Here is a 23,934-nt window from a genome sequence, read left to right as displayed (position 1 = left end):
ATATCGGAACCTCTGTATATTGCTGACGGGATGTAAAATGGGGTAGCTACTAAGTATTCATAGTGGCACTGTTCGCAACAGCCAAAAGCTGCAGACAGTCTGAATAGTTATCAAGAGCGGATAGGCAAAATGTAGCACACCCGTACAATGGATATACACTCTACCATAAAAAGTTATGGAGTGCTGAGGCATGCTACAATGTGGATGAACCTTGAAAACATCACGTTAAGTGAAAGAAACCAGACACAAAATATTGCACGACTCCACACTAGGTAAATCTATGGAGACGATGCCGACTGGTGGCTGCCAGTGGCTGGAGGAGCAGGTACTGGGGAGTGACTGCTTTTTGGGTACGGGGTTTTCTTTTAAGACAATAAAGATATTTTAGAAACTGATATACATAACAGTGGTTGCTTAACACTGTGAATGTACTAAATGCCACTGAATATTATGTGGTTAATATAAAAATGGTTATGTGAATTTCACTTATTTGTGCATAATCACAGAATTTAAACAGTGGGATGTGAGTGTTCACTGAACACTGTTTAGCTTTCCTGTTTGAAATTTTTCATAATAAAATGCTGAGAATTAGAAAAACTTATAAGTTTAAAAAGTAATGATAAAGCAATCACCCGTGTACTCATCCCGAGGCTTAAGAATAAGCTGTTACGCACGCCCTGGAGGCCCCACGCACTATGAAGGCATCCCCCTCCCCACCTGAACTGTGTGTGAACATTTTCCCCTGGTGCCATCACCTACAGGCTTAGCTCCACGCTACGCTGTTTGGTTTTGCTTCCTAGTGAACTTTACCTGAAGGAATGCTGCAGCTGGGCTCTCCCGTAACTCCTTCTTTTCCACAGGGCGCTGCTGAGACCCGCCTACACCGACTCACTCATTTTTACTACTGATTACTATTAGCATTCCTCTATATGAATGTGCATGACCCACTGATCTGTTCTACTGCTGACGGACAATGTGTTTCTTTCCAGTTTGGGGCTATTAGAAGAAACGATGCTGCTGGGAACATTATTAGATGTGTTTTCTGGCACACAAACACAAGAATACCTTTAGAGCATGCTGTTTGGATCAAAAGGGCCTACCCACACTCACCTTTTCCAGATCATGTGAAATGTTTCCATGCTACACTCCCAATCAACAGTGGGTAAGAATCTCATAGACCTAAATCAACAGATTCTGTCCAATTTAATTTCTGGCAATCTGGTGAGTATGACAGTAAATCAGAGGGTTTAATTTGTGTCACTGTGGAGACCGTGCAACCTAAGTTTACAGGCACTCCCTGCCAACCACTGTCCCACGGTTCTTATGCAAATATTTATCAATGTGGTCTATAAACGCACTGATGTATTACATTCCTCTAAGCACTAACAGGAAATTTGTCCCACTAATAAACTTTCTGACAATTTCCAATTCAAGAAATTTTATCTTCAGTTGTATCAAATTCATTACAAGAACACCTAAATATTGGGTTCAAATTATTATTCCCCACCAAAAAGAACACAGTTCCTTGGAGAAATGACTGATTCCTGGACTGAATCAAGGCATGTGCAAGATAAACTTTAAACATTTTGTGCCAGAATGTAAGGAAGTACTTGGACACTGGCAGGGATGTGTCAAAAGTATACTAGAGCCCGCTTGAAAGGGCTCCCACTGGTCAAATTACAGATAATTTGAACATCAAAATAAACAGTAATAGAATAAATAGTAATAAACTGGGGCGGGGGGGCTGGGTAGCGGATGGCTGGCAGGGCACAAGGAGACTTGATGGAAGTGGACACCCTGACATGAGTATGGGTTACACGGGCACTCGTCAAACTCAACAAATTCTAACATTTAAGATCTGTGCAGTCCCTGCCTACAAATTATACCTTAATATGATATAATTCACCACTTCTACAGACCAAAAAAGAAAAATCACATGATTATGTGAAGAGATGCAAATAGTATTTGACAAAATTCAACATCCATTCATGATAAATACTAGGAATAAAGGAATTTCCTTAACCTGATAAAGGACAGCTACAAAGTCTACAGCTAACATCATGCTCCATATGGTGAAAGACTAAATGCTTCCCCCTAAGATCCAGAAGGTAAGAATGTCTGTTCTTATCACTCCTATTCAGCATCACAGCGCAAGTCCATGCCAGTCCATGCCATTGCCAGTGCAAATAAGGCAAGAAAAAGAAATAAAAGGCATACAGATAGAAGAAAATATAAATTTTGCTTTCTTTGCAGACACGATTCTCTAGGTAGAAAATCCCATGGAATCTACAAAAAAGCTCCTAAAACTAATAAATGAGTTTAGCAAGGTTGCATAATCAACTGTATTCCTATATGCTTGCAATGAACAACTAGAAAAAAAATTTTTAATTTAAGTGCCATCTATAGCACCACAGAAAAATTGGAATAGCTGGGTGTAAGTCTAACAAAACATACATAGAATTTGCATGCTGAAAACTATAAAATACTGATGAAAGAAATCAAAGAAGACAAAAATAAATGGAGAACATACCATATTCCTGGCCTGGAAGACTCAACGTTGTCAAGATATTACTTCACCCCAAACAGGTCAATAGAGTCAATCCAATCTCAATCAAAATCCTAGCAGGGGGCTTCCCTGGTGGCGCAGTGGTTGAGAGTCCGCCTGCCGATGCAGGGGACGCAGGTTCGTGCCCTGGTCTGGGAAGATCCCACGTGCCGCGAAGCGGCTGGGCCCGTGAGCCATGGCCGCTGAGCCTGCGCGTCCAGAGCCTGTGCTCCGCAACGGGAAAGGCCACAACAGTGAGAGGCCCGCGTACCGCAAAAAAAAAAAAAAAAATCCTAGCAGGATGTTCTATGGATATCGACAAGCTGATTCTAAAATGTATATGAAAAGTGAAAGGAACCAGAATGACCAAAACAATTCTGAAAAAGAACAGAGTTGAAGAACTCACACTAACTGATTTCAGGACTTACTACAAAGATACAGAAGTAAAGACAGTGTGGCATTAAGCAAAAAGATAGACACAGAGATCAATGGAAGAGAAGAGAGCCTAGAAACAGACCCATACGGACAGGATCAACTGATTTCTGGCAAAGATGCAAAATCAATTCAGCAGATACAAGAAAGTCTTTTTAAGAAACACTGCTCAACTAACTGGCTGTCAATATACAAAGAAATAAACTTCTACTGATGCTTGCATGTTATACAATACTTTACTCAAAATGGATCACACGGGCTCTCCTGGTGGCGCAGTGGTTGAGGGTCTGCCTGCCGATGCAGGGGACACGGGTTTGTGCCCCGGTCTGGGAAGATCCCACGTGCCGCGGAGCGGCTGGGCCCGTGAGCCATGGCCGTTGGGCCTGCGCGTCCGGAGCCTGTGCTCTGCGACGGGAGGGGCCACAACAGTAAGAGGCCTGCGTATCGCAAAAAAAAAAAAAAAAAAAGGATCACAGACCTAAATGTAAAACATAAAACTATACAACTTCTAAAAAAAAAACTAGAGGAAATTTTTGTGACCTTGGGTTGAGTGAAGAGTTCTTATATATCAAAATCACAATCCATAAAAGAAAAAAAATGATAAAAGAGACCACATCAAAATTCAGAACTTCTGCTCTGTAAAAAATGATATAAAAGAAGAAAAAGATACGGCACAGAATGACAGAAAAGTATTTGCAAATTTATATCTGACAAAAAGCTTATATCCAAATTATATAAAGAATTCTCAAATGCAACAATAAAGCTAATGACTCAATGGAAAAAAAATGGTGAAGGAAATGAACAGATACTTCACCGAAGAAGATATACAAATGGAAATGAACACATGAAAAAGAAAAGTTGTTCAACATCATTAGTCTTTAGAGATATACAAGTTAAAACCACTGCATACGTATTAGAATAACTACAGAAGAAAACTGACAAGAACAAGTAGTGGGGAGGATGCAGAACAAAAGGAACTCTCAATCACTGCTGGTGGGGATGTGAAACGGAACAGCCACTGTGAAAAGTTTAGCAGTTGCATATAAAACTGAATGCACTCTTAATAACAACCCAGAAACCTGTCTCCTAGGTATGCCAACAACCGGAAACAACCCAACGTCCTTCAAAGGGTGAATGGCTCAACAAACTGGGGAACATTCATATAGTGGAATACCGCTCAGCAAAAAAAGGAAACAATTGGCAAATTCAACAACGTGGATGAATCTCAAATGCATTATTATGCTAACTGAAAGAAGCCAGACTGAAAAGGCAGCATGCATATACTATACTGTATAATTCCATTTATATTTTATTCTGGAAAAGGCAAAATCATAGACAGAGAAAATCTGACGACAAAGATGTGGCATGAGGAACATCTGGGGGGATGACAGAACTCCTCTGTTTCTTGGGTGGTGGTGGTTACACAACTCTAGGCATTTAACAAAACTCACAGAACTATAGACCAAAAAGAATAAACTTTACTGAATTAAATAAATTTAAATAAATAAATACCGTTAATGACATATGAAAATGCACTGATTAAAATAAGAATCTGTATGTGAATATACGTAATGGAAGAAAAAAGAAAGTTCATCATTACAGCAGAATGCCAGCTAATGAATGCAGAAGGAATAATGGAGTTAGAAAATCCACTTTGCAATCTTTAACGTGACTCGTCAATAGATAACAGAATTAGTGGCCCACGTCAAACGACATTCTACAAAATAACTGACCTACACTTCTCAAAAATGTGAAGGCATGAAAGAGTGAGGAGCTTGCCCAGATTAAAGAAGACCAGAGAGGCATGGCAACTAAACACAACGGGTGATCCCAGACTGGGAGAAAAACAACTATACAAAGGATGTCACCGGAACAAGAGACAAAATTTGCACATGAGCTGTGGCTTAGTCATAGTAAAAGTTACTGTAAAATTTCCAGAATTGATTGTTATACCATGGTTAGGTCAGGTAACACTCGTACCTGATATCATATGAAGAAGGACTTAGGGATGCAAGTGTGACATGATGTCTGCAATTTACTCTCAAATAGTTTGGGGGAAATGTGTATGTGTGTACATATAAAAGAGAGAGAGAATAAAAATAATGCAAATGGGGCAAAAAGTTAACAACTGGTGAATTTGGGTAGAGGATATAACGGGAGGTCTTTGTACTGTATTGCAACTTTTATATATGTTTGAAATTATACTAAAATTTAAAATTTTTTAAATTTTAAAAACATTATCACCACAAGATTCAACTGCTTTCAGAACCTAGCACAATCTATTCCAAAATGACTAGAATCTGACCTGTACTTTTAGGTTCTTGGCATTTATTAATGTAACACTGAGTGATTTAATTTTCAAAAAATTAAAAATAATCAGTTTGCATTCAATTAACATCCATTTAGAAGCCTAAGGTCCTGGTATTTTAGAAGTGTGTTTCACTTCAGTGTTTCTTCTAGCTACAGAAAATATCAAGTTATCATCTGTGTAATCTTTTTTTTTCCTTCTGTTTGCACTGTTCTCAAAAAAAGAACACAAGATAGAAGACACAAGAAAGAACCAACACTTAAAACACAGCACACAAGGAATCCTGAGCATACATTCAACAGGACTGTAGGTATTAGATGACATGCATGCTGGAGCTACTACTGCGTTACAGGTCAATACACACAAAAAATAATGCATTACGGTCTGTGTTCTCATTTACTCATGCAATTTAGTTGTATAATTTTATATGCAGGAAGGCTTTTTTACTTTTTTAAAATAAGGAATGGGCTCTGGAAAAAAATGCTGAAGAGCAAATAGTAAATTGAAGGTTAAAATATCTGGATGAAGGAAAAGTTTCGGATGAGACTACATTTTAGAACCATCGAAAAGTACCTGAAATGGTTGCTGCTGGGATGAAAAAGCAGCAGAAACATTTGGAGGAAGCTGGGTTGCTATAGCAACAGGAGTACCAGTCTGCCCATCCTTTCCTGTCACAACCTTTACCTGAGAGGAAATATTTTGAGAAAAAAAGGCAACATAATTTTTAAGACTGCTCAAAATTTTGTTAGAATTTTATTGCTGATAGCTCACTGATGTCTGGTGTTTAAAAATGGAATTTTTTTGCATCAAATCCTGTAAAAGGACACTGAACTGATTTGTGACAGATTTATACTACCCTAACTCAACTGCAAATCTTGCAGAAACTCCAATTTAAGTCACAAGTGCAATGTCCTTAGATTCTGCAACTTCAAACTTTAAAAATGGTAATGGTGGACAGTCTTCAAGTAGCAAAGCCCTGACAACCTCATAGGCAGTTTACACCCTGGCCTACTACGTGCAGGTCAGAATGGCAATGACAGATAAGGGGGATTGAGCCTACAGACAACATTGGTGTACAAACATAAAAGAGAACTGAATTTCACTATTTCATGGCAACAGAGGTGAAATTCTCAAAAAAAAAAAATCATATAAACCTTTTAGAAAATAAAAATGGTTCATCCTGGAAAGGGTGTTAAAGAAAACACCAAATGGCAAAGCCACACATAATAAATATCAACGAGGAGATGAGCAAAGAGGCCAGCTTTTGTTCATCAAAGGCTGATTTCTTTGCAGAAGAACTGACAGAGATTTACACTGTTTTAGCTGTATCAAAAAACAAAATAAGCTCCACCAACATAGTGTACAGTACACAACACAGAGGCACAAATACAGTGCACCACACTGCACCTCACCGTCACCCTGTCTGATCAGCTTCCTTCTCTAGGAAGTACCAATAAAGGGACCTTAGGAATCACTAAGGTACTGAGAATCCCAATTGGGGAATTTATTAAGCACCCATTCCAGGTACCCAAAAAGTTCACTATCTAAAAAAGATTCTATCTTAACTACCATTCAGTAGCTATGTGCAACAGCGTGAGTTAAATATGTGATCTCAAATCTAAGACTACATCTAAAAATTGAAAAAATTCTCAGTTGCTTTGCCATAATAACCATATTTTAATCATGAAGATACCTTATAAATGTACCTAGTGATTTAAATCATAACTGATATACTGTAACAAGCTAGTGATTCAAGTCCCTTCTTTAAACATGACATTCGTGGTGTTGAGAATCCCAATGGGTGAACCTGCGTAAGTAAAATGTGAAACCTGGGGAACCAGCGGGAAGGTGTCCACACCCCTGGCTTCTGCAGGCCCTTCGGGGCTGGCCAACCTCCACACACCCAGCAGAGCACAGGGGAACGCTGGGTCAGGCCAGGTTGGCTCCCCAAGCCGGGGAAGCGTCCCTGTTCTAAACGCACCGGCGATACTCACAGCACCACTCTGCACCGTCCTCCTAACTAGAGCAGCTCTTTCCTTCCATGAAGGAAAAAGCAAATGCATCTTCCATTTGCTCCTGGATCAAATCCTTACGAACTGCATCTCATGAACACCCCAGGCTCACAGATCACGTGCAATTCACGGCTGCCTGCACGCACAGCCAAGCAGCCCGGCCTGCTGGTGACTGGGCACCGCCCCTCACCTCGTCGTTGATGACCTCAGACTTCTCCTCGTCCTCATCCTCGTCCTCCTCCTCCAGGTCCAAATCATTCTGCCTAAGGTAAGCTTGTAACGGGGCATAATGCTTCTTCTTGAAAGCTAGGAAATCCATCATGTTTCCCTGAAGGTGTTGCAAGAAGAACAGCTCGACCAAGTACTCCTTGAAGGCCGCCTTCAGAGCCTCCATCTCCCTGAAGTGGTAGTCCAGGCACTGCTTCCGCATCTGAGCCAGCTCCTGGGAGGCCGCGGGGATCTCTTCCAATTTCCTGGGAGCCTTTCTTATCCCCGCGCTCCCCGCAGACGGGACAGGAAGGCTGGAGAGGCCCGGGGGCGCTGCGGTCCTGGAAGGGCTGGGGGGGGGGGGTGGGGACGTCATCCCAAACGCCGAAGTCCCCCCGACCCCAGGGAGCAGAGGCCTGGTCAGCGGAGGCCCCTGCAGCACCTGCTGCTGCTGGATCAGCTGGCCCTGGATGATGCTGCTGATCTGGGGCGGCAAGCTCGTCGTGGTGATGTGGCCAGGGCTGGACAGGGGCTGCAGGCCGGCCCCGCCTGCGGCCGCGGGGCTCTGAGGTCCCAGGTGGTGGACGGTGCCCCCCGACTGTGCGTGGGGCTGCGAAAGTCTCCGTTCTCTGACCGTGATGGGTGCCCCCGTGTGCTGCAGCTGAACCTGGGCGCCCGGGGCCATCTGCGCCAGGCCCGAGCCCTCCTGGAACACGAAGTGGCCGCCACTGGACGGGCTCAGGCTGATCTGTCTCACCAGCACACTGGCATCCACGAAGCCCCCGGTGGGACTGCTGCTGCACAGGCCCAGGCCGGGGCCAGGGGCTCCCGCCCGCACGCTCTGCAGGCCCGGTCCCGGCCCGGGGCTGGGCTGGGTGGGGCTCTGAGTCTGCACCTGCTGGGACAGCGGCGAGGTGACCTGGATGTACGATGGAGACCCGTGCTCAAACCGCCTCTGCTGCGCACTGAACTGGAATCCCGGAGAAGTGGGGCTGGGCAGCGGCAGGGGGGCCAGCGTGATCTGGGGGTTCCCTCCCACCACCGGCCCCACATTCTGGAGGGCGATGTTCACGCTCTGCCCGGCCACAGGGCTGCGGCTCATCAGGTGCTGAACCTGGTAACCGGGGGACTGGGGCGCGGACGGGCTCGCCGCCGGCGCAAAGGGCGTGGCGGGGGACTGCGCGGGGTTGGGGCGGGCCTGCTGCTCTTCTCCTTCGCTGCCAGCGAAGGCCCTGGACCTCTGCAGCTGGTGCTGGACGTTCTGAGGGCCGCTGCCATGGTGCATGATCGCCCTCCTTTTTTATCCAACTTAATGCTCTCCTGAAAAATCAAAGTTAAAATCAAGTTACTTAGAGGCAAATATAACCATCTGATCACTACTTATTCTGAGTACCATTTAGCAGCACCGGACAGATGCTCTGGAGGGATGTTCCCACCAGCATCTGATACAAACCACTGTCTTACTGTCATCGAGCCCCGACGAGATGGCACTGGAGACCATCTCCTTCAGCACAGAGGAGGGACAGGGCCTTCTGGGTCACTGCTGTGCCTGGGGCCAGGACATGGCCTGGCAGGAGCAGGTGGGTGGTCCCAACCAGCTCCCGAGGAAGCTAACTGGCAATCACTTGCTCAAGGCCAGCGGGATATGAACCTGGTGCTGGCGCTCGCAACAGGCATGTTTCTTCCTGGGAGGCTATTCCTCGGCCGGTGGCCCTGCTCCGTGCCGCCACGTGCTGGGGCAGTCTGCCCATCTCTCCCAGTGGAGGAACGGTGCCCAGGAGGCCGCCAGTGGCTCCCACACATGCCACCATCGCATGTCATCAGAAGAGAACCGCCCCTCACCAGCCGGCAGTTCTCATGAGCATCTGTGCGACGCCCCTGCAAACACCCCCGGGTTACTTGAGTGTGAACACACAGAGCCCCCATCCCGGGTCAGACTCTGCGCTCCTGGGGGAGAGGCCCAGGCCTGGTGCCAGCCTCGCACCTCAGCCCTCTCTACGAGCTCACCTGGGGGTGGTGGGTGTTTCCAGAAGAAAACCTCAGGAGAGAAGGGAGCGGCCAGGACGGGAGAGTCCCCGTCAGGGGTCCGCCAACTCTCTGGGAGCTGGGACATGGCTTTAAAGGGGTTCATGGCCCCAAGAGTGCTGAGGGCCGCGGACTAGGGAAGGGAGCGGGAGAGGGGACAGGACGCTGGGAAAGGACGGGAGGAAGCAGAGGACTAGAGGGAGGAGGCTCATTCTGAGGTGAGGCAGGGAGGCCGCCCACAAGTCACGCTGGGCTGGAACCTCGCTGTCTGCAAGGGGGCGACCCCGCTGGGAACAGGACGACAGCCGCAGCCTGTCTGCTCCCCACTGGCTGGGTCAGAAATACCCTCCCCCCGATTACAATTCTCAAGTCTTCACTGACACACCTAGCTCCCCATTTCTTGGTGTTCCCTCCAGCCCTCCCCGCAAGACAAGCAGGAGCATCCTTTCGTCTTCAGGGCATCACTGTTATTTCACGGAGAAAACGGACAAGGGATGAAAAGCATTATAAACCAAAAGTTACAAGACTTAAAAAGTGAAAATACACATTTGTATGAATGCTGCCACAGTCCCAGGCCCCTGGCTGAAACACACATATGTATGAAATCAAGGGCTACAGAACTCATGGGTGCACAAGTGAAGGCTGGGAAACATAAAGACCAGTGCCTGCTTAGACTAGCAGGAGAAGGCACTCTCTGCTCTGATGACCGTCTCTGAAGATGGAGTCTAAAGACCATGGGCAAGCTGCAGCCAACACATCCAAACGGGAAATCGGGACCACAGCCTTAATTATCATCCCAGGAGCCCTCTCCCACCCTCGCCCCCAGCAGAGAGCCCAGCAACGTGGGCGGGAACTGTGAGCTGTGGGACACTCAAGGGCGGGGGACTCTGCGGCATGCTTATTGCTTTCAAGACGAGCTTTTGGGACTTCCCTCGTGGTCCAGTGGTTAAGGCTCTGTGCTCCCAATGCAGGGGCCTGGGTTCGATCTCTGGTCAGGGAACTGGATCCCGCATGCATGCCGCAACTAAGACCCGGCGCAGCCCAATCAATCAATCAATGAAGTTTTAAAAAAGAGCTTTTGTTCCTGATCTTTTTAAACAAGCATTATGAGGAAGATTAGTGTAGAACAGACACAAAAATAGAATAAAAAGAATAAACAAACACATTAGGACATATTTCAGATTATTTCCTTAAAATACATTCCCAGAATACCAAAGATGGTAAGAGAGAACAAAGGCCAGAAAGAAACTCTCTCACGTATAATAATTTACAAAACCAGGGGGAAGGTAAAGAATGGGGGCGCGGGGTCAGGGAATACGTTGTGATGACTGACCTCTTGAAAAAATGTGGAGGGAGACAGCGCAGATCTCTGAGGGCTCAGAGCTCAGAACACGCCTAACAGGGTGGCCGACAACGGTGGGGAAGCAGGCCCCATTACCTTTGACCTACTAATCCAACCTCTGGGAATTGCTAAGGAAATTCACCTACCAATTTTTTAAAATTATGCATAAAAATATTTATTACAGAATACTACAGTAGAAGTAAAAAGAAGTGTAACCAGAAATATCCAATGTTCAAGTTCTAGATGGAGACTATGTTATAAACATGGAAAAGTTTTTCAGATATATTATTAAGTGAAAAAAGTAGCATACTAATTGTACAACTTAACCACGACTCTGTTAAAGATATAAATTAAAAAACTATCTACTGAGACATATGGAGACATAAATACTGACCTTCACCTGGCGAAGGAATAAAACACCTGGAAGAGCCACACAACGTGGCTGCCTCAGCAACGTAAAGGCCGAGCTACAGACACACCCACACCACGAGGACGCCAAGGAGCACAGCCAGACGCAAGGACCACGGACTGCAGGCCACTGACACGACAAGACATTCTGGAACAGGCAAAACCACAGAGACAGATTAGACAGACGCTGCCAGGCTGCAGGTGGGAACTTGGGGGTGTGGAACTGGTTCTACACTTGATTTGGGACGATGGTTACAAGAATGAGTGTGTTCGTTCAAATTCAAAGAACTGTAAACTACACCTCGACTTTTTAAAAAGGTTCCTGACTTCAGTGAGCTTACGGTCAGGTTGGAGAAACAAACCCAATCAACTGTGATGTAAAGAAACCACTTATCTAAAACAGCATCCCCCGGAACATGGTACAGGTACCCCGGTGGAAAGCAAAGCCACCATCTCCTGAATTGGTGGCGGCGATGTCCCTAACTGTGAGGCCCGCCAGCAGCCGCAGAGGGCTGTTTGGCTCGCGGTTTGAGGAGGACACTGCCCAGGACCAGGCCGAGATCAGCGGGCCGCGTCAGCGCACCGCCGCAACCTGCGAGGAGCGGGGACAAGCCCTCAGACCACTGCGCGCAGCGCCCACTGGGGCCACGCGGGGCTGGCGCCGCCTGTGCGGCGGCTGCTCACTCAGGGCAATGCTGACATCACACAGGGGGCACATCTGGTGCCGGGAAGAGGCCACCCTAAGAAACGCCTACCTGGGCCCCATCCTTGGTGTAGGCAGGGGTCCCCAGGTCAGAACTGGAAAGAGTGAGGGGGGAAGGGCTCAGGAAACTGGGTCCCCATAGCAGCTGCTCCCACCCCCTCACCCCCCGCTGAGGCCTGGACATGCTCCCAGCCCCCCAGGGCCTCCCTCCCCAGCTTCTCTTTCAGGGCTCCCAGAGTCCAGGCAGCTAGGGATTGGGAAGCCTCTTCTTCCCCTTCAACGAGCAGGGAGCTCAGGTCATGAGCCCTGCTCCCTTCCCAAACCCGTCTCCCTCTCAGCCCTGTCATCCCCCCAGACGGATCCGGCCCTCAGGCCAGGCTCCCGCTTTGGGTAGTTCTGCTACGTCAACAACAGCTCCCGGGCTGGACGGAGAGTGAGGAGAAGGGAAAGAGGAGGAGGGTGGATCAGGGCTTGAACACACGAGCATGAACTCAGGGCAGAAGGAACAGACAGAACATGATGGGAATGAAGGGAGGACAGAAGCCACAAATAGTGTCTGGGAATATTTTCAAGTGGAAACTCCAGAGAGCAATTTGGCAGTAGGTACAAGAGTCTTACAGCACATTCACGTCTTCTGACCCAATAATCCGACTCCTAGATCAGCCTAAGAAAAAGAATCAGAGCTGTGTTCAATATACAAGGATGCTGACTGAAATGTTATTTGTAGCAGAAAGGTGGCATGCCCAACGATAAACATCAATAAACTTTGATACATCTATGCAAAACAGTATTAATACTGACTATGTGACAGAGTACACTTTGATTTTTCCTTGCTGCCTTTCTATGCTTTCCAAGTTTGTCCTTAACTGGCTTGTGCCACAGTCATCAGTGCTCTTCACCAAACACTCCGATTCTCCCGCCAGTTACAACACGGGTGTGCATTTCCCAGCCCTGGACTGGGTGGTCACGTGACACGCTTTGGCAAAGACAGGGGTATGCTGTTTGCCACACCGACTCGGTCCTGCTTGGCAGTTCACAGGAGCACAGGGATGAGGCCCCGAGGGAGCACAACAACAAGCTAACTGCAGGGAATACGTGGCGGGCACTCCGCCCTGTGCTGGATGCCAGTAGCGCCCGGGGCGCACCTGCCGGCTGCAAGAGCCAGGCACATCTTGGCTGATCCAGCACATAAAGAAAACAACACATGAAAGCAGACTCACAGATACAGAGAGCAGACAGGTGGCTGCCAGAAGGGAGGGGATGAGAGGTGGGTGAAATGGGTGAAGGGTATTAAGTGGTACAAGCCTCCAGTTATAGAAGTCAGTCATGTGATGTAAGGTGCAGCATAAGGAATATGGTCAGTGACACTGTAATAACACTTTGTACGGGGACAGATGGCTACTAGACTCATCACGGTGACCGTTTCATAATGTACGCACATGTCAAATCATTAGTACACCTGGAACTAACACAATATTGTACACCAACTATATTTCAATTTAAAAAAAAAGAAAACACTTTGCAATAGAAGAGACGCCACACCCTCCACTCCAGCCTATCGCACAAACCCCCACAGTTCTCTGCCTTAAGACACAAGACCCCACTGACATTATCTGTCCCTGCCTCCCTGCCACCTCCAGCAATGGTCCACCCGGTGAGCCTCTCAGGGTTTCGTGGGGCCCACAAATCTGTGCCTCACCAAGAGCTGCAGACCACAGAGAAAAAGGCCTCTCACAGACAGATGCTATTTTTAAACCTCTCTGACTGTTGTAGAGATGTTTAAAATAAGAAGTCTTTTTAGAGCATTACTAAAGTTCACAACAGCTTTCTGGAAGGCTAAAGAATTATTTTTTTATCACTTATTTATTTTTTTATTTATATTTTGGCTGCTCTTTGCGGCACGTGGGATCTTAGTTCCCTGACCAGGGATCGAACCTGCACACCCTGCAGTGGAAGCATGGAGTCTCAACCACTGGACAGCCAGAGAAGTCCTGAAGCTAGAGAATTAAAATCCAAACTTTCTTAGATCGATCCATTTAGAAAAATAAAAGTCAGATCTACCCCCTGAGCCCCGCCCACCCCTGCACCTCACACCATTCACAAAAATTACTCAAGGGGGTAAAATCAAACCATAAAAATATTTTGAAACATATGAGAATATCTTTATAATCCTGCAGTAATGAAGAGTTTCCTAAACATGGCGTGAAACCTAGAAACAATATTTATTTTTAAAAAGCATTAACAACTGACAACCTTACTAAAGAAGAACATTACAATAAAAAAGTGAGATTCATAAAAAATATTTGAAGCCTATGGGCTTCCCTGGTGGCGCAGTGGTTGAGAGTCCGCCTGCCGATGCAGGGGACACGGGTTCGTGCCCCGGTCCGGGAAGATCCCACGTGCCGCGGAGCAGCTGGGCCCGTGAGCCATGGCCGCTGGGCCTGCGCGTCCGGAGCCTGTGCTCTGCGACGGGAGGGACCACAACAGTGAGAGGCCCGCGTACCGCAAAAAAAAAAAAAAAAATATTTGAAGCCTATATGACAAAAGGTTATCCATCCTTAAGAATTCCCACAAATCAAGACGAGCCAAACAACCCAAGAAAAGAGGCTAAACCAGAAATTCTACAAGAAATTCAGATGACACATAAACATCAAAAATGCTTAACCTCATTAATAACAAAATATGAAATAAAGTGAGACAATTATTTGTTGTTTGACAGGTTAGTGAAGATCAAAAGACTGATAATATTCAGGTTTAGTAAGGCTGCTAGGAAATGGCGAACCCGCCATACACAAATGAGGGAAGTAAAGCACAGCTATAGCTTTCTGGAGGGTAACGCGGCATTACCTATCACAATTTTAATGTACACTGATCAAGGAACTCCACTTCTAGGGATCTATTCACACAAATATACAGTTGTCCAAAGGTGTTCATTATAATATTATTTATAATGTCAAATTTCAAACAATGTAAATGCTCACCTATAGGGAACTTTTAACAAAATTTGGTATAACCACCCTTCAGAGGCAGCCACTGAAAGAATGAGGAAACGCTTGTACGTACTTAAATTATATAGCTTGAGTAAAGCCAAACATACGTGTAGCATATATATTATACGTATACACGTTTTTAAAATCTCGACATGACAACACATATATGGGCGTGTACATATTTCTAGCTCTCTCTGTACACGTTAAAAGAAACGTCTTTGGCCAAGCATAACAGCATGTCGTGTAAGGGAGGCTGTCTGACTGGGCTCACTGATGAACCACCAGCACCCAGAACAGAGCCTGGCATATGAGAGACACCCGGTAGGTGCTTGGTGAGTAAACGAGCGAGCATGGGAAAAGCAGAGGAGGGGAAAGTGCTAGAATACTAGCGTGCTGAAGACCAAGGCCGAGGAGACAGACAGAGCCAGGGCTCAGAGGGCCATTACACCACACTGGGTGGGGAGTCCCCAAGTCGCTCGGAAGGAGATACTGGCAATCATGGCCGCCCTGGCTCTATGCAGACTGAAGACACGGTTTTAGTCTGTATGATGTCATCTGCTGTTTGGATTCATTTCAATTGATATTTTTATACCAGGAGATTTCACATAAAAAACGCAAGTTGTCAGCTTCATTCATCAGAAACATCCAAGTACTGGCCACACTGGGCCACATCCCAGCCGGCAACAAGAAGCGGGAGCTGAGCAGAAGCCCCAGGCCGCCAGGCTCACTGCGCTCATCGCCACAGTCGACGCGCCTCCCACACCACAGCCAAGGGCCAGGCACCGCTCACCACCCAGGGAGCACTGCTGTTAGAGCGGGGAAGCATTTCTATGCTGCACCATCAAGAGGGCCATTTCTGAACGGGAGGAAGCCCACATCCAATGCGCAGCATCTGTGTCAAAGAGCCCCTCACAGGCCATGAAGACACGCAGAGGCAGAGACCAGAGGAGGCCTGGCATAAAGCCAGCCCCACAACTTCCTAACACAATTACCAGCATCAACCAGAACCCAGGCTTGGCCTTCCTGACTAACATCAAAACCCACCAAAACACTATGACTCTCTCTCTACAAGGTTGCTCACATGTAACGAACCAAACGCTTGATTCATTTCACTCACGCCTAGCCTGTATTTATGAAATGGGATTTTCTATTGCAAAAATCAGTAAAACAAAGTAAAACTCCAAGGTAAGACTTGAAGCTGAATTTTTCAAGCACATTCACTTGTAAATCCATCACTCATAATGAAAGAAATATGAATTAAAACTAAGCTGAAATAGCATTTCTCATCTATCAGCCTAACAAAATTCAAAAGCCAGACAACACACTCTGTTGGTGAGACTGTGGGAACCAGGCCCTCTCAACTCTGCTGTGGGATGTTAAGCTGTACAACCCTACAAAGGGACCTGGCACCATTTACCCAAAACTACACATGCTCAGGACTTCCCTCGTGGTCCATTGGTTAAGAATCCGCCTTCCAATGCAGGGGACGCGTGTTTGATTCCTGGTCGGGGAATTAAGATCCCACATGCCGCGGAGCAACTAAGCCCTCACGCCACAACTACTGAGCCCACACGCCACAACTAGAGACGCCCACGCACCACAACGAAGAGCCTGTACACCACAACAAAGACCCAGCACAGCCAAAAAGAAGAAGAAACTACACATGCTCTTACTCTTCAACCCAGCAGTCCCACTACACATTCACCATGAACATCCACCTCCAAAATGAAAACACACAAGCACAATGTTTATTCACTACAGCATTATTTGTAAACGCAAAATACCGGATATAAACTGCACATCCATAATATTTCAGAGACTGGTTGACTATATTACAGTACATTCACTTAATGGAGTACTACGTAGCTGTACAAAAGAATGAGGAAGATTTCCATGAACTGGTATAAAGCAATTTCCAGAACGTATACTGCTAAATCAAATAAACAAAGTGTAAAAGACTATATATGGGGAAATAACTTTGTATAAGAAAGGGGAAAAGACAGACAGGCGGACTAATTAATGGAAGGACAGAGACATACCTTTCCTGCACTCATTCATTCCTTTATTTTTATTTTTATTTTTATTTGGCTGCATTGGGTCTTCATTGCTGCACCCAGGCTTTCTCTAGTTGCAGCGAGCGGGGGCTACTCTTCATTGCGGTGCACGGGTTTCTCACTGCAGTGGCTTCTCTTGTTGTAGAGCATGGGCTCTAGGCGTGCGGGCTTCAATATTTGCAGCACGCGGGCTCAGTAGCTGCAGCATGGGGGCCCTAGAGCATGTGGGCTTCAGTAGTTGTGGTACACGGGCTCAGAAGCTGTGGCTTGCAGGCTCCAGAGCGCAGGCTTAGTAGTTGTGGTGCATGGGCTTAGTTGCTCCATGGCATGTGGGACCTTCCTGGACCAGGAATTGAACCCACATCCCCTGCATTGGCAGGCAGATTCTTAACCACTGTGCCACCGAGGAAGCCCTGTTTATTTTTGTAAAAAACAGAATGCAGGGACACGGGTTCGAGCCCTGCTCCGGGAAGATCCCACATGCCACCAGCAACTAAGCCCGTGCACCACAACTACTGAGCCTGCGCTCTAGAGCCCGCGAGCCACAACTACTTGAAGCCCACGCGCCCAGAGCCCATGCTCCACAACAAGAGAAGCCACCACAATGAGAAGCCCGCACACTGCAACGAAGAGTAGCTCCCACTCACTGCAACTAGAGAAAGCCTGCATGCAGCAGCGAAGACCCAACATCGCCAAAAATAAATAAATAAATAAACAGATACATTCCAACAAACAAAAGTCCAGGACCAGACGGCGTCACTGATGAATTCTACCAAACATTCAAAAACGATTTAATGCCTATCCTTCTCAAACTCTTCCAAAAAATGAAAAGGAGTCAACGCTCCCAAATTCATTTTACGAGGCCAGCATTACCGATACGAAAACCAGACGAGGACACCACCAAGAGAGAAATTACAGGTTAACATCCCTGATGAACACAGATGCAAAAATCCTCAACAAAGTATCAGCAAACTGAATTCAACAATACATTAAAAGGATAATACACCGTGATCAACTGGGACTTATTCCAGAGATGCAGGATGGTTCAACATGAGCAAATCAATCAACGTGTTGCACCACATTAACAAAAGGGTAAAAATCACATGATCATCTCAATAGAGCGGAGAAAGCATTTGACAAAACTCAACATCCATTTAGAATAAAAACTCTTAACAAAGTGGGTACAGAGGGAACATACCTCAACGTAATAAAGACCACATATGACAAGCCCATAGCTACATCATACTCGACAGTGAGAAGCTGAAAGCACTTCCTCTCATATCAGGACAAGACAAGGGTGCCCCCTCTTGCCATTTTTATTCGACACACTTTTGGAAGCCCTAGCCAGAACAATTAGACAGGGAAAAGGAATAAAAGGGCGTCCAAGATCGAAAAGAAGTAAAACTCACCATCTGCAGATGACACGATATGATGCACAGAAAACCCTCAAGACTCCACCAAAACCCGTTACAGTTAATAAATGAATTCAGTAAAGTTGCAGGATACAAAATCAATATGCAAAAATCTGTTACACTTTCATATACTAAGAATTATTAGAGAAGTTAAGAAAAACACCCATTTACAATTGCATCAAAAAGAATAAAATACTTAGGAATTTTCTGGCCAGGGAGGTAAAAGACCTGTACATTAAGAACTGTAAGACACTGATGAAAGAAACTGAAGATGACACAAGTAACTGGAAAGATACCTGTGCTCTCAGATTAGGGTTAACATTGGTAAAATGTCCATACACCTAAAGCAATCTACAGATTCAATGCAATCCCGATCAAACTCCCAAAGGTATTTTTCACAGAAATAGAACAAACAATCTAAAAATTTGTATAGAACCACAAAAGATCATGAAAAGCCAAAGAAATCTTGAGAAAGAAGAACAACGCTAGAGGCATCAAGCTCCCTGATTTCAAACTATATTACAGAGTTTTAGTAGTCAAAACAGTATGGTATTGGCATAAAAACAAACCCACAGACCAATGGAACAGAACGGAAGGTCCAAAAATAAACCCACACATATATGATCAATTAATTTATGACAAAGGAGGTAAGAAAATACAATGGGAAAGAAACAGTCTCTTCAATAAATGGTGCTGGGAAAAGTGAACAGCCACATGCAAAAAAATAAAACTGGACCACTATCTTGCACCATACACAAAAATTAACTCAAAATGGATTAATGACTTGAATGTATGACCAGAGACCATAAAACTCCTAGAAGAAAACACAGGTGGTTAAGCTTCTTGACATCTCTCTTGGAGACTTTTTTTTTTTTTGGATCTGACTCCAAAGGCAATGGCAACAAAAGCAAAAATAAACAAATGGGAGACATCAAACTTAAAAGCTCTGTGCAACAAAGAAAACCGTCAACAAAATAAAAAGGCAATCTTTTTATAGGAAGAATAGAAGAAGATATATATCTGATAAGGGGTTAACATCCAAAATATATAAAGAACTCATGCAGCTCAATAACAAAAAAAACAATCCAACTGAAAAATGGACAGAGGATCCGAACATTTTTCCAAGGAAGAAACAGATGGCCAACAGATACATGAAAAGATGCTCAACATCACTAGTCATCAGGCAAATGCAAATCAAAACCACGAGATACCACTTCACACCGGAAAGGCAAATCGAAACCACGAGGTATCACCTCACACCTGTTATCAAAAAGACCACAAATGACAAATGTTGGCAAAGATGCGGAGAAAAGGGAACCCTCAGGCACTGTTAGTGGGAATGTAAACTGGTGCAGCCACTATGGAAAACAGTATGGAGCTTCCTCAAAAAAAATTAAAAACAGAACCACCATATGACAATTCTATTACCAGCAATTCCACTGTATCTGAAGAAAACAAAAACACTAATTTGAAAAGCTATATGTACCCCTATGTTCATATGCACCATTATTTACGATAGCCAAGACAGAGAAGCAACCTAAGTGCCCATCAATAAATGAATGGATAAAGAAGATGTGAACTATATAGAGAGATAGATATGGAGAGATATACAATGGAATATTACTCAGCCATAAAAAAGAATGGAATCCTGCCATTTGCAACAACATGGATGGAACTTGAGGGTATTATGTTAAGTGAAATAAGTCAGACAAAGAAAGATAAATACTGTATGATTTCACTTGTATGTGAAATCTAAACAAAACTCACAGATACAGAGAACAAGTTGGTGGTTGCAGTGGGGGTTGGGTGGTAGGCGAAGTGGGTTAAAGGGGATCAAAAGGTACAAACTTCCAGCTATAAGATAAATAAGTCCTGGGGAGGTAGAGCTTGGGAACGGTAGTCAGTAATACTGTGCTGCATATTCAAAAATTGCTGAGAGTAAATCTTTATTTTCTTTAATTTTCTTTGTTTATTTTTGGCTGCGTTGGGTCTTTGCTGCTGCGTGTGGGCTTTGCTCTAGTTGCGGCGAGCGGAGGCTGCTCTTCGTTGCAGTGTGCGGGCTTCTCGTCGCGGTGGCCTCTCTTGTTGCGGAGCACAGGCTCTAGGCACGTGGGCTTCAGTAGTTGTGGCTCACGGGCTCTAGAGCGCAGGCTCAGTAGCTGTGGCGCACGGGCTCAGCTGCTCCGCGGCATGTGGGATCTTCCCAGACCAAGGCTCGAACCCATGTCCCCTGAACTGGCAGGCGGTTTCTTAACCACTGTGCCACCAGGGAAGCCCCGAGAGAGTAAATCTTGAAAATTCTCATCACAAGAAAAAAAAAATTGTAACTCTGTATGACGACAGATGGTAACCAGACTTACTGTGGTGACCATTTTGCAATGTACACAAATGTCAAATCATGATGGACACCTAAAACTAATATAATGTTGTATGTTAATTATATTCCAATAAAAATAAGCAGATCATACATATCTATATATATATTTCTTTCTTAAAAAATATATTTCCTAGTTATGTCCACTAAAGAGTCTGGAAGCAATAACACCCCATAAATACCTGCTTACTTTTGCAAAAAAAGGAACTCAGGAAGAATAAGCCAGAAGTGAAGGGGGTGGTGCAAGCAGACTGGCAGGACAGTGAAGGAAGGGGCGCTTCTGAGCACGCCATCTCATATCATTCTGACTTTTAGAATCATGTTCAAGTGTTACATGTTCAAAAAGCAAAATTAAATCAATAGGGATGAAGAGCTCCCTAAAACTGAACGCAAACAGAAGCAAATCTAACTCTGGAAAGGACAAAATAATCACCAATGGAACGGGGAAGGAAGGCACGGATCAACTCCATGATGCTGGATAAGAAGAGGGAGTCAGTATCAACTCATGGTTTTTCCTTAAAATACATTTCCTGTCTCCTGAAATGGCCTAAAAACAATGACATCCTGGCAGAATGGAGGAAAACTAGGGGCAGAGAGCTCTGCAGAACAAGCAGCAATGTACACAGCCTTGCCCGGGGTGGTGATGGAAGACAGAGAGAAAGGTTAGGAGATTTTAGGACAGTGGTTCTCAGCTGTTTCATCTCCATCTTTGAAAAAAATAAACTCATGCCATCGTTTAACACCATTTGTATCTCAAAGTCAAGTCAGCGATGGGACTACAAACAAATCCAAGACTAAGTAAAGCTTCTCCTTTCAACCTGGGGCTCTCCTCAGAGACGCTGCTGCACACACACTCACACTCTAGAAAACCAGCAGAGTTAAGACTGGAGGCCTAGTAACAGGCACAGGCGGGTTAAGAAAGGCCAGGGTGAAGGACGCCACTCAGGGCACCGTGGGGGCCGCGTCACCACACGGAGCAGGCCTCTGCGGGGCTGAAACGCAGGCAGCGTCGGCCGGGGGAGTCTGAGGTCCTCGAGCTCCAGGCACCACCACCACATCTCAGTTTTGTGAGAAAGCAATTCAGGGGAGCCCAGGCGGGGATGGAGACTGACCCCCATCAGCAGAGCGGTGGCTGCTACACCACGAGGACCTTCACCCCCAGACACCCCACGTGCAGCCACGTGAACCCTCCCTCTTTCCCTGAAAAAGCACCGCCGCCCTCCAGAACTCCCCTCTGTGGAGAATGCTCTCTGCCCTCCACTCCCTGGTAACCTGTATTCAAGGGCTTTTTATATAAGTTGTCTTTGTGCAGCCCTAAGTAACTTGATAGACACCCCCAAAATGGACCAACTACCTCTGCGAGAGGGAGTAAAAAAGAGGCTTAAACACATTAAAAACAATGCTTTCACTCATCTCGAATTGCTCCCCCAAATTTTTAAAAGATGAATGGATAGATGGATGTGTGATAAAGCAGGTCAGTAAAATGTTAATAATAGAAAACTAGGTGGTGGGTATCTAGGTGTTTACTATAAAATTCTTTCAATCTTTGTGTATCTTTGAAATTTTTCATAGTAAAATGTTAGCATCTATTAAGATGGTAACACCAGATGTCACTTAACAAAAGTCCTATTGGCTAACAAAACACTCATTCTTCTCCCACCTCAGAGCAGGTTATGAAGGTTCCATAGTAGTTCCTAAAATACGTAAGTTCCAAAAGATATAAAATGGACTAAACTGAGTTTGTGCTACTACAAACTCTGTGCTACTACAGAGCACACAGTCTGTACTACAGAGCACAGACTAAACTCTGGGCTACTAGAGGCCTGACCTCTCTGGGGCTGCAGTGCAAACGGAAGCCCAGACTTCATGTCCCCAGCGTCCCTTCTGATTAAAATCATGGTGTTGGTGGTGGGTCCTTAACCCGATGGGCCAGCGCCCCCTGTACTATGCCAGGTGGGATCTATCTCAGCTTGAGAGGAACATTCAAGACAAGCTGAAGAAGTGCTTCCTTCAACGCCAGCTAACAAAGCTACAAACGCCCAATTCATTGTTCTGCTGCTATTTCTCAACCTTTTTTTCCCCATTGTCCCCCTAAGAAGCCTACTTAGGCATTTCTCTCCCGACCGTCCCCCATGAAGTTGTAAACCATAGCTATGCTGTATATCTGTGAAGTACTATGACTCTTTGGGATGCCACAAACCACTGTCACACCTAATTTTTTCTCACCTTCCTCTCAAGAACCAATTCTGATCCTCTTGTGGGAGATATCACCCTCGCTTCCCTGGTGGCACAGTGGTTAAGAATCCGCCTGCCAATGCAGGGGACACGGGTTCGAGCCCTGGTCTGGGAACGAAGATCCCACATGCTGTGTAGCAACTAAGCCCGTGCGCCACAACTACTAAGCCTGCACTCTAGAGCCCGTGAGCCACAACTACCGAAGCCTGCGCACCTAGAGCCCGTGCTCCCCAACAAGAGAAGCCACCGCAATGAGAAGCCCTCGCATCACATCCAAGAGTAGCCCCCGCTCGCCGCAACTAGAGAAAGCCCACGTGCAGCAATGAAGACCCAACGCGGCCAAAAATAAGTAAAATAAATTTATATTAAAAAAATTAAATAGACCAAATATCAAATAAAAATCTTAAAGTCACAATCTAGATTAAGAAAATAAGACTCAACTATATGCTGTTTACAAGAATACACTTTGAAAAGAAATGGATACCGGGGAATTCCCCGGTGGTCCAGAGGTTAGGATTCGGTGCTTTCACTGCTGAGGGTCTGGGTTCAATCCCTGGTCGGGAAACTTAACATCCTGCAAGCCACGTGGCATGGCCAAAAAAAAAAATTTTTTTTTAATTTAAAAATAAATAAAGAAATGGATACCAAATCAGTCAGTCTGGGGAAGTCAAGAATGAGGAGAAAGAGCAAAGAGGAACCTCGTCATGCTTGGGGTGCTTCTGTACTGTCTGACTGTAATGCAATGTAAACTGTCCATTCATTACTTGTATTAAAAGGCTGGCAAGAATCCAAATGTCCTTCAACGAGTGAATGGATAACCGCAGTCCATCCACACTGTGGACCTACTACTCCACAAAAAGAGACATTCTTGGTACACGCAGCAACCT

The 23,934-nt window shown here is 45.4% G+C and overlaps 1 protein-coding gene across 8 annotated transcripts in view; it reads right to left on the bottom strand.

Annotated features, from left to right (window-relative positions):
- The window catches only part of EP400 (E1A binding protein p400), a 113,423-nt gene that overhangs the window by 85,825 nt on the left and 3,664 nt on the right, over positions 1-23,934 (bottom strand). For 3 of the 8 annotated variants that reach the window (XM_029226909.1, XM_029226902.1, XM_029226913.1), the window contains exons 2-3: positions 7,488-8,824; positions 5,859-5,969 (exon numbers count right to left, since the gene is read on the bottom strand). In XM_029226909.1, the coding sequence (XP_029082742.1) occupies positions 5,859-5,969; positions 7,488-8,789 (1,413 nt within the window). In that variant the 5' untranslated portion in view covers positions 8,790-8,824. Of the gene's footprint in view, positions 1-5,858; positions 5,970-7,487; positions 8,825-11,265; positions 11,428-23,934 lie in introns of all 8 variants that reach the window. The other 5 variants (XM_029226919.1, XM_029226923.1, XM_029226929.1 and 2 more) reach the window with 3 other exon arrangements.

This window comes from Monodon monoceros, unplaced genomic scaffold (genome assembly GCF_005190385.1).
Source record: "Monodon monoceros isolate NGI ecotype Baffin Bay Population unplaced genomic scaffold, NGI_Narwhal_1 Super_Scaffold_1, whole genome shotgun sequence".
Taxonomy (NCBI): domain Eukaryota; kingdom Metazoa; phylum Chordata; class Mammalia; order Artiodactyla; family Monodontidae; genus Monodon; species Monodon monoceros.
The sequence above is the reverse complement of the archived record's forward strand: the minus strand, read 5'-3'. Positions and strand labels throughout refer to the sequence as shown.